At 40.0% G+C, this 11597-nt stretch overlaps 2 protein-coding genes across 4 annotated transcripts in view; both read left to right on the top strand.

The window, feature by feature from the left end:
- The window catches only part of zgc:152774 (MORC family CW-type zinc finger protein 3), a 20265-nt gene extending 18181 nt beyond the window's left edge, over positions 1-2084 (top strand). For both annotated transcript variants that reach the window (XR_004333782.1, XR_004333781.1), the window contains exon 18: positions 2072-2084. The gene's annotated coding sequence lies outside the window, so the exon portion shown is untranslated. The remainder of the gene's footprint in view (positions 1-2071) is intronic.
- Positions 2085-2536: 452 nt separating this feature from the next.
- The window catches only part of f8 (coagulation factor VIII, procoagulant component), an 18708-nt gene continuing 9647 nt past the window's right edge, over positions 2537-11597 (top strand). Inside the window, exons 1-14 of one of the 2 annotated variants that reach the window (XM_032527663.1) lie at positions 2537-2889; positions 3180-3280; positions 3588-3710; positions 4635-4847; positions 5776-5958; positions 6067-6170; positions 7461-7581; positions 7703-7991; positions 8087-8252; positions 8402-8489; positions 8636-8853; positions 9013-9157; positions 9545-9754; positions 10731-11542. In XM_032527663.1, coding sequence (XP_032383554.1) covers positions 2552-2889; positions 3180-3280; positions 3588-3710; positions 4635-4847; positions 5776-5958; positions 6067-6170; positions 7461-7581; positions 7703-7991; positions 8087-8252; positions 8402-8489; positions 8636-8853; positions 9013-9157; positions 9545-9754; positions 10731-11542 — 3111 coding nt within the window. In that variant the 5' untranslated portion in view covers positions 2537-2551. The remainder of the gene's footprint in view (positions 2890-3179; positions 3281-3587; positions 3711-4634; positions 4848-5775; positions 5959-6066; positions 6171-7460; positions 7582-7702; positions 7992-8086; positions 8253-8401; positions 8490-8635; positions 8854-9012; positions 9158-9544; positions 9755-10730; positions 11543-11597) is intronic. The other variant, XM_032527664.1, reaches the window with a different exon arrangement.

The following is an 11597-nucleotide window of genomic DNA, read 5'->3' as shown; positions in this document are numbered from 1 at the left end:
CCCCCATCATCATTTAATTTGACCATTTTTTAGTTTTTGAACTACCGTGTACTCTGTCCCCTGTTGCCCAGGGCGTCAGTCAGTTGAATCCTAAATTAAGTAAAGGGAATTAAATTAGACTAGTACAGTGCCTGTTTGGAACAGGCCGATTGCTTGGCCTGTTGTATTGCTGTGTGTATCTTTCTCCTGAACCATTGTACCCCAAAATGACTCCAACCACTTAATATAGAAATTCCACTGCATAGCATACTTCTGACTTACAGTGTACTTCTACATCAGGAAGACATTGTAGGTTACTACTACATTTACCTGACAGAGAACATGGCAGATTCATTTAATCACAAAATATCACAATAATTAATGATAAATAATCAGACATTTGCCTCATGGACTCATGGAAATGCCCTATCCATCCGGCCTGTTATGAGAGCTAATCAGCACAGCTGTGTTAATCAACCACCAGAACCGGACCGAGTACAGTGCAAATAAAGAGAGTTTTTGTTAAACTACATTTTAGTGTTGTCTTTTTGGTCAACGCTATTGCATGTGGATATCGCCACAGTCATGACATCTTGACTCCTTATTATCATCATTAGCGGATTTAACACTTTGTGTTCATTTCCTAACCGGCTTAGAGGCTTGACAGTTAACGTTGAAGCGGGGGTAATTTTTGGCAGACAGTAACGTTATTAGTGTTAGGACAAACACATTGACATATAGAAGTTCTTGTGGCCTAATGGATAGCCTATTGAACAACTTGATGATACAGAAGACAAACCATTTTGTGGAATGATCATCTGATATTTGCAACAATGTGACTCAAAAACAGCGTATGTCAGCCTGCCCGGTAACTGGTTTTAAGTCTACCATTGACCGTTACGATTTTATTGCTCACACCCCAATTGTCAACGGAGAATTTGCAATGTACTTTTACATCCGGAACCGGCCGTGGGCAGGACTGTTGACCTCTTTAAGCGGCATCACTCTCTGTTGGCTGTAGCTGGTTGTGCTTTGCATGTGTGGAATTCTGAAACAATCTTAACTTTTGGAAATTGTTGTTGGTTTATTCAAAGTCAAAGACACTCCAAAGTAGGCCTAGTGCTACTTTACACATTTTTGTGGATCTGAGGTGTATTTCATATTGTAGCTGTCAAAGCTTCACTGCTTTCTTCAACCCTCTCTGTCTCTGGTTCTGTGCTGTGTAAGAGGGGCAAAAGCCAATGTGTGCTTCTTTTACCAATATACAGTAGGCCTACTGTGCAAAACACTTAGGCATGTTTGAAAAAATGGTGTAAACTAAGAAAACTTTAAAAAATATAAATAATGATTGTTTATTTTTTATCAATTTACAAAATGCAAAGTGAGCAAACAAAGAAAAAAAAATCTAAATCACATCAATATTTGGTAATACTAGCCTTTGCCTTTAAACCAGCATTAATTCTTATAAGTACACTTGCAAAAAGTCAGCAACGTTGAGGATTGTAGACGCAGTGGTCGGCCAAGAAAATTTGAAAAACACATCAAGCTTATTTCCCTTCGAACTCTGAAGATGTCCAGCAGTGACATCAGCTCAGAACTGCCAGAAACCAGTGGGACCCGGGTACACCCGTCTACTGTCTGGAGAAGTCATGTGGTCCACTTAGAGGCCATTTAGAGCTATATCCCGTGTAAAGAACAGCAAGAAGTACTGTAAGTGATGGCATGGCCCCCACAGAGCCCTGATCTCAACATCATCGAGTATGTCTGGGATTACATAAAGAGACAGAAGGATTTGAGGAAGCCTATACACAGAAGATCTGTGGTTGGTTCTCCAAGATGTTTGGAACAACCTACCAGCCGAGTTCCTTCAAAAACTGTGTGCAAGTGTACCTAGAAGAATTGATGCTGTCTTGAAGGCAAAGGGTGGTCACACCAAATGTTAATTTGATTTATATTCCTCTTCTATTCATTCACAGCATTTTGTTAATTTATGAAAATAAACCATTAACACTTCAATTTTTGAAAACAATTTTACTTTACAGCATTTTTTTATACCTGCCTAAAACTTTTGCCCAGCAAGACACCTGTCAAGTTTGAAATCCTTTCCAATCCAACGGTTGGAAAGTTGTGCAAATAACAGACAGACAGACAGCCGTTCCTGCAATTTATAGATAGATTATTTGTTCAATCTGATGTGTGGTTTATTATTTTATTCGATTACAGTTGTGGATTACAATATCGACAGCATACCACACAGTCAGCAAAAAGCTCAGGAATTGTGTCATATTTTATCAACTCTGTCTGAACCAAAAATGACTCTTTAGCCTATTACCCTACATATTTTTTCACAAAGTATCTTTGACTACCCACGAAGGTACTGCTTTCCGATAAGCCATGCTTTTAACAGATTTGTAATTGTTATTATTAATGGTTGATTTATCATAATTTCTAACCCATTAATAACAGTCCTTTGACTGTTATTTACCCTATATGTCTTTTAATAATGCAGTCAACTTGTCAACAAGTTGGTTGTAAAATGTATTAACAGCCAATTTTCAAAAGGATTTGCCCAATGTCCTCCTCCACCACCTTCACACACTCTACACCCCCCACCCCCGTGTGCAACTTCAGCTTCCCTGTTGCATCTTCTCTCCTCCCCCTCCCTTTTAAATGTTTCAGCCCCAGCAGCAGCCGCAGAGCCGGCCAGTGCTTCTCCCGGGACACGGTGGAGCTGACCGCGATGGGAACCGCGACGCTTCTGGTCCTGCTGCTGCCGCTGCTCTGCTTCTCTGTTGGGGAAGAGGCCAAAGCGGAGCAGTCTGCTGCTGTTGTTAGAGAGTATTATATAGCAGCTGTAGAAATTGGCTGGGACTATGTCTATGCCGATGTTGACCCAGCGTCCGACCAAAGGTGAATATTTTCCTGTTTAATTTAGGCAAACCACTCTGTCATTTAGACCTCATAGCCAGTTTCAAAGTCATTTACTTCAGGACTATAGGCTTGCTTTGCTTCCAATACAGGCTCGTTGTTTTTTTTTTGGGGGGGGGGGGGGGGGATTTATTAGAAACTGGTTAAAATAAGTGTAAATTTATAATTTATTCAGATGGTTAACAGTGATTAAGAGGGGACTTTTTAAACCGTTTCCTTGCTAATTTCTTAGTTAAATAATTCCCTTGGTTTGTTTTCTTTCGTTTTTTTAGGAAGAGATCCAAAGATATTCCTCAAAAATACGTCAAGGCAGTTTACAGGGAGTATACAGATTCCACATACACTGTCCCCAAGCCAAGGCCAGCATGGACAGGTAGGACTGCTCTTTTGATATTGGGTTATTTTTCACATTTTTGTGATGGTTTATACTCCGCTATTAATGAAATAAATAAAACATATTAAAGTAAGTATTAGCCTGAACGTGACAGTTAAAGTTTGTAGATTTACACTCAGGAAAAAGATTTGAAGACTGATGTTGTGGACAACAATAGTGTTTTTGTTTGACTTTTCAACACAAAGAACAAAATGTAATAGTTTTAGAGCATGATTCTTCAGATTTGTCTTAAATTAAGGGGTCATATGTTTGACTTCTTTAAGAAAGTTGTGTCCTCTGGTTGCAGGTATTCAAGGGCCGGTGATTGTTGGCCGAGCTGGTGACAGGGTGGTGGTCCACTTTAAAAACCTGGCCTCTCAGTCCTACAGCATCAGTCCTGTGGGGATCACCTACTGGAAACAGTCTGAAGGTAGATAACGGAATAGAAGGAGCTGCTGTCATCCTTTGAACTTTTTTTTTTACTTTCTCTTAAGCACAAACGGACAAGTCAACTTTTTCTAGTACATTTTTTAACTGCATTTTGACTTATAACCACTTTTTAATGTGATGTCCATGTTACAGTGTAGATGAGTCAATCCTATTTTAAGAGAAACTCCAAACTGATCCTCTCACTCACATGCTTCTTTCTCTTTTTTTTTGCTGACGTCTGACATAATGTTGAGAGAGTCATTCCTGGAAGAGGCAAGGATGTAAATGTCATAATAATCATTGAGATATTAAGAAACAAAATTCCTTATTCTTGAGAAATTAAAGCGAGCAACAGTTAAAATCCTTTTTTGTGTGCATTTGCTTACAACATGTTGGAGCCAAACGGTCAGTCGTACTGCCTGATAACTAATGTAAGATGCCTTTGAATTACAATACCCAACTGCAAAGGAAATATCCCTGATCCAAAAAGATTTTTAAGGTTTATACCTTTCACTGAAGGCATTGACATATGTCCAAATGCTGCTGTAGATCCAAAGCAGTCGGTTCTTGTTAACGGCTCCTGCCACAGTGTACAGTAGCTTCCTATAATGGAGTTCTTCATAATCTGAAAAGCTGGACCTGTCATATACAAAAATGATGTCATTAAACAGATTTAATCACACCAACGTGTGATATTAAGGATGAAGGGAAAGTTTGCTGCCCGTAGGTGTGCGTGTGCCTGCACTTTCACCTTTATTCCAGACAGTAAGCTGTTATGACTTTATGTCATTTGTATTTCCTGCGATATCATTAGAGTCCCTCTGTAGAATATTTTTGTCCATTATTAAAGTATAAAGATTAGACCAAATTACATGCATTCTTGTGACACCTGTTTTCCAAGTCATGCTGCATCTTTTATTTCCAGGAGCCGGGTATGATGACTCTACAGCAGGCCAGGAGAAGGAGGATGATGCTGTCTCTCCAGGAGGATACTATAAGTATGTATGGGACATCAGCCATAATGATGGTCCCACCATCAGTGACCCCGAGTGCGTAACCTACTCCTACTCATCCCAGGTGGACACGGTCCGAGATGTAAACTCCGGACTCATCGGTGCCTTGCTCATCTGCAAACCAAGTCAGTGTATGGTTGGGCAAAGGGCACATAGATAGCATCTAATTTCACAAACATTATGTCTAGTCATAGCTTGTAATATACATCATTCATTGTTCTTTAAAGCTCCCACATTATCGGTGCAGCTCAATGAAACAATTTTTTTAATGTACATTTCCATGCGGTTTAAAAAATACATACATATAAATCTGAGTTTGTTATACTTTGACATACACAGTATTTGTCTCACACAAGTTTTTATATGTTTTGTCTACTGAGGTTTTTATGTTGTAGTCATTCCATGCATAAGCCTTAAACATGCTTCTCTCACAGTATTCTTCCACGTCGTGTTTAAAGGTGGATAATCGGCTTCTTAGAACATAAAACATGAAGTGGTCAGATATAATGTGATAAAGTAGATGAACAGCCTATCTGTGTTTTGCCTAATAATTTAATCTATGTCTTGTTAGATCATGTGTATGTATATGAAAAAAAAAAGATTAATTTTTTTTCTTTTGGCCATTTTTGTGTTTTTTCTTCCTGCATTCTTGCCTAAACTCTAAGTTGTTGTCCATTATCACATCCTCTTTCAGTCACTCTGTTTTCTGATTTGTACTTGTCTGGAGAACTTTTAAATAAAATCAACACATTTTTTTTAATAATCGATTATTAACTTATTAGCATCGAGCATTGAATCGTTCTAGAGGGAATCGCAATGCCTCTAAGAATCAATTATTTTTCCCCACCCCTACTGAACAGGGGTTTAACTTACTCTATAGAAAAAATAATTCAAAATTAGAAATAAAATATTAGATATTAAGATAAAGATATTATATTATCCCATCTTGCATCTTCATCATCACCGTGTGTGTGTGTGTGTGTGTGTGTGTGTGTGTGTGTGTGTGTGTGTGTGTGTGTGTGTGTGTGTGTGTGTGTGTGTGTGCTTTCCCAGGTGCCTTCACAGATGATGGCAAGAGGAGGAATCCAGCGTTTGTCCTGCTGTTTGCAGTGTTTGATGAGACCAAGAGTTGGTATGGAGAGGTTGGAGAGAGAAGGACCAGGGAGAAGTTCAAGAAGAGCATCGGCAGCAAGGAATACCACACCATCAATGGATACGTCAACTCTACGTTACCCGGTGAAGTTGTGTTGTTAACACTGTGCTCAGATCATCAGTGGCTCTGCTGTATGCTTATATTCTTTCTTTCTTTCTCTCTCGCTCTCTCTCTCTCGCGCTCTCTTGTAGGTTTGATCATGTGTCAGGGCCGTAATCATGTTTTCTGGCATCTGATTGGGATGGGCACAGCTCCAGCAATCCACTCCATTCAGTTTCAGGGTCACGCTCTGCAGGTAACTCAAGTTTTCATGTAAAACACAGTCATAGCAAACTAGGGTTGGGTACCGAACTCTGTACTTTTTGGGATATCGACCGAATTGCATCGAACCAATTCACTTTAAATGAAACGGTACCAAATTTCGGTACATGAGAGCACGTAAGTGCAAGCTTATCGGTCTGACACTCACACAACACACACACACACCTGCGCGCCCGCACAGGTGCGGACGTAGTAAACTTGAGCAAACTACGTTGGCTCTGCAGTTTTGTTCACACAGACCCCATTCACTGTCATATGATATGGTGAGCCGAAAGCAGTCACGGTGCTGTTGACGTTACACTTCCTCTGAGACAACCAAGCACAACAGAGGTTTCTATGCCCAAGTGACTGACTGACAGGCTGAGGTTGTGAGGCAAGGCAACTTTATTTCTGTAGCACTTTTCAGCAACAAAGCAATTTAAAGTGCTTTACATAAAACAGTAAAGAGCAATTAAAAACAGTCATGATGAAAAAAACAGGCTAAAAAAGAATAATATACAAATACAAGAATAAAAGTTACAGTAAGTAAGAAATTAATAATTATTCAATTTAATAGGTTGTAGGGACAGGTTTCATTTTTGTTTTTGTTTAATTTATTAAGTGTATTTATTCTAAATAAATAACATAATGTTCCAAGTAAGTAGGATAAATAGGTTTGGAATTATTTTTACAACTGAAATTATTTTTAGTAATTACAGAGGGAAAGTACCAAAAAAAAAGTACAATTGGGTACCGGGACCAAATTTCAGGTATCAGTACCGGTTCCAAGAAAAATGTGAAAGGTACCCAACCATATAGCAAACAGATTTAAAGGGTAAGGCAGGATATTTTTAAACTCTTAAATAAAGTATGGTTTTCTGGCTGATTAATACAAATTTGGAAATTACTAAAAACTTTAAATGAACAAATACTTCTTCAAGATGATTGTTACTGACAACAAATTGAATTGCAGAAGGACTTCAGTCCATTGGGTGAGAAAGGTGCATGCAGTCTAACAGCATTAAACGGTATTTCCTATCTACTCTGAAAAACATTGCAGGTTTAGGAGATTTAAATGAATAGCGTGACATGTTTAGTAATATATGGAGTCAGGAGTGGATTAGTATATAGATATAGACTAGAAGTAGGGGGAAACAGCTAACCTTGCTCTGTACAAAGCTCCAAAATACACCTTTCAAAGTAGAATATTCTAGACTTTCCCTGTATCAACTCAATTAAGCATTTTCTGGCTTCAAAAAATCTGATACATTGGATTGTTGTTTAGGTGTTGACCCATCGTAAAGTCACCATGGAGGTGACCCCTATGACATTCATCACTGCAGAAATGAGACCTGCTACTATTGGCCGCTTCCTTATGAGCTGTCAGATACATGCTCACCGCCACGGTAAGAAAGGGCCGCCGAGAAGTCTCCTAGACTTAAGACAATCTGCTTTCCCTCATTGAATTAACTTCACTCCCTCTATGTAAATGATAACCAACTTGTTGTACAATACCGCTCTACCCAGATGGTATGAATGCTTTTTTCTCTGTGGAGAAATGCCCTGACCCGGTCAGTCTGCCGGGACCTGACCTGCGTAACGTCAAACACAAAGATTACGGGGACGACAGTGAAGACGGAAATGAAGACTACAGTGATGAAGACGAGGATTCGTTCAACACCATAAACTTGCAGCCTAGAAAACCACAAGTGCAAGCGAGAGCCAGCGGGGGACAACCACCGATAACCTGGCAGCATTACATCGCCATTGAAGAGGTCACCTGGGACTATGACTCTCATCTCAAACCCACAAATAGGTAGGGAAGATGGAGGAGGGGAATGAAGAAGAACAAAACAAAGGGAAAGTTGATTTGAATTCAATTGTTTTTTTCTTTTCTCTTTGACTCATCAGTGAGTTGCAGTCTGGATATTTGCCTGCAGCTCCCCATCACCTGGGCTACAAGTACAAAAAGGCGGTGTATGTGGAATACACAGATGGATCTTTCACTCAGAGGAAGAACCTGGCCAAGACACTGCTGGGTCCACTTCTGAAAGGAAAAATCAACGATCAAATCCAAGTGAGTCAGGACAAAAAAATATACCAATTGGCCTATTGTGCCTGACTGAATTTAAGCTACAAAAAAGACATTATCAATCATAGTAAAATAGAAGCAGTATAAAATATTGTATAACTTTCTACTGATCCACTATTGATTTGTGTCTCCAGATCACTCTCAGGAACTTCGCCAGTCACCCTTTTAACATCTACCCCAATGGCCTTACCAAGATCTTTCCACTGCAAAGCTCCGCAAATGGTAATCTAATCAGTAGTTAATATCATTATCAGCAGTGCGAGGTTATACTTAAGGCTTGTAATTTTGGCAACAAGAAATTAAGGTATTATGGGGTTGCTGCAATTCCCTAAATTCCTACCATCAAAGTTTTATCTAATCTTAAACAGCTGCAGAGAAGGACTTGCGCTTTGTGGCAGTTCCCCCCAACGGGACTTTTGGCTACATTTGGAAGTTAACAACAGATGATGGGCCCTTGGAGGGAGACCCCGCGTGTCTGACCCAGCTTTATCAGAGCACTGTGTCCCCAGAGAGGGACTTGGCCTCGGGGCTGGTGGGCACCCTGCTCATCTGCAAGTACAATGCCATGGACGTCAGTGGACGTCTGGTGAGATGAACGTTTCTATAATAATAAATATGTATCAACATAGCACTTGTAGAAACATTGTTAACACACTGTTGACATTGTAAAAAAATGCTAAAGATGCATGCTGCCATGTTGTCTCTTACATGCACTCTCTTTTACCGGATCTACTGTTGTATGCAGTTGGGCCCAGATAAAGAGTGGAGCCTGATATTTGCTGTGTTTGATGAGAACAAAAGTTGGTACATCAACGAAAACATGCAGAAGTCCAGCCAAAACTCCGCTAACCCCACCGACCCAGAATTCTACAACTCCAATGTCATTTACAGTAGGTTCACCTTAGAAATATTTGTATAGTGACATCTTTCAGTACAGAAAAATACTTTGCACATCTACAACGTGAGAAAGGTGTCGGAGGAGGTCAAGCAGGTCAAAAGTTGCAAAGAAAGCCCTAGCACTTTGTCTAACTTGCAAAAATATTAAGTTTAATAGTAGGCAAAGTTTTGGTACTAGACCATCTTCTGGCAAAATGGCCAATGCCTGTTAGTTAGACAGTGTGTGGGAATTGTCTTCGCAAAAAAGTATATTTACTTCTTTGAAACCGTTGTTAGTGGAATAATCAACACAGTGACATATTGACAGAGTGTAGGATGTGGGAAAAAATCCAAACAACATATCATCAATTTTATAACTGTTAATTTGCCTTTACCTTCAGGTATAAACGGCGCCATGTTCGGCGGTCGTCAATTTGTGGTGTCCGAAACTGACGTCACCTTCTGGCATGTGGCCAATGTGGGCACCCAGAGTAACTTCCTCTCTGTTTACTTTACTGGAAACCTATTCCAGTACCAAGGCCTTTACCAGTCCGTCCTCACTCTCTTCCCCATGACTGGCATGACCATTGACATGGAAACTGATCTGATGGGTAAGACAGACGTCTATGAAAGTGAAGTTAAACCAAATTTCCCCCTTAATTTATTACTTCAAGATTAATTATGCTAACAGTCCACAGGCTCGCTAATGTACGGAACCTTTTGCTAGACATTTTGGTAGGTCAGCTAGGCTAACTACTAACTAATACTGTTCATAGTACAAAGACGTTTTTAAGAGTAGTTCAAATAATTTGACAAGTCATGAAAAATGCAGAACAGATGCCGTGAAATTTGTTTTAGTAAGAACTAAACAATAGTTTACACAAAGGATTGTCAAGTAAAATTATAACTGTCATTAATGAAAGTCACTATGTGTAGAATTTAAAAAATGTGGTAACACTTTACAATAAGGCACAGAAAAATGGGTTATTACTGTTTTTGAAGGAGTAATGAATAAAACTACCCTTTTTTTGTGTACCTTAATTAAAGTGTTACCCAAAATGTCATGTTTTGGTGCCCCCCCCAGTGGATTTCAAACTTCCAACAAAAACAAAAATCATAATTGGAATAATTTCTAACGGAACGGACCTGTTGTCCAGCTTGTTAAACAAGAATTTGAAAAAAATTGAAAAATTGATCTCCTGTCCCTTGGCCGTGTGGAAACCAACAAACTTAAAATGAAAATACCTAATGTGGCAAATGTCAACAACATCTATGTTATTAAACATCGCCAGGGTAACATGATTTCGTGAAGTGCTGTCCCAATCCCATTTATACCTATCTGAGCCTATGTGGCCTCACACACTCACTCACTTAGCACCTGAGATCAATTAAGTCTGTGAGTCTTCAGTCCTCAGGGCTCACTTTGGGATTGGGCCACTGACACCCATTAACACATCAGGATACTGCACTATTGCCTAATAAAAGATGATGTGTGGGCTTACATAGAAAACAATGGATGGATGTGTTTTGACGCATCATGTGCCGCCAGTGTGTGTTGCTTTTAAGTCATATAAATTCTCTTGTCAGGTGAGTGGGAGATCAGTGCGTACGATGGCAGCCTCAAGAGTCGAGGGATGAGCATCCGTTACACCGTTCGTCAAAGCGATGATGGAAACCAAGTTGATCGTGATGGGGTGGAAGACGATATCTCTGACTATATCGATCAGATAGATCTACAGCCGAGGGGCAGAAGACCTGAAAATCGCACACAGTTGGTTCAAGTATGTAGAAATAATGTTGCTAATAACAACACTCAGTCGGTAAACACTTCCAGTCAGAATGTCACTAATGGAGATACAGGGGCGGAAGAACAGTCAGAATGTCAGCTGGAAGCAGAGGAAGAAATCCCACAGGATATCTTGGAGGATACACAGAGAGATGGGGAGTCGACCATTTCTCAAAATGGGACTGAGCCTGGAGGAGAGGGGGGTGGTAGGCAAAGAAGACAGGCAGAGGGCAACTGGACAGATGTAGATATCAGTACTGGAGCCTCAGAAGATGGAGGAACTGGGATGGAGGTTACAAAAAAAGCTATGGAAAATAGAACTGACACTGGTGCCGAAGAAAAAGCCGAGGAGAGGAGGGAAATGTCAAGTGTGAATAATGGGACAAAGGGAGAGCTTGAAAAGAGCAACGAGATCTTACTGAACAGCGATCCACAGCAGAACAAGAAGGTCTCAACTGTTGACCTAAGCTATTCAGAAAACATGGATCAAAACCACATTCAGTCTGAACCCGAGCGACTTACAGTGGATCGGCTGAAATACAACTACACTGCTGATAAAAACAACACACCAGGGATTGATCTGTCCTTTGAGTATGATGACTACAGCCAAGAGGTATTATTGTGTGTGTGTGTGTGTGTGTGTGTGTGTGTGTGTGTGTGTGTGTGTG

Source organism: Etheostoma spectabile, chromosome 10 (assembly GCF_008692095.1).
Source record: "Etheostoma spectabile isolate EspeVRDwgs_2016 chromosome 10, UIUC_Espe_1.0, whole genome shotgun sequence".
NCBI lineage: Eukaryota > Metazoa > Chordata > Actinopteri > Perciformes > Percidae > Etheostoma > Etheostoma spectabile.
The sequence above is the reverse complement of the archived record's forward strand: the minus strand, read 5'-3'. Positions and strand labels throughout refer to the sequence as shown.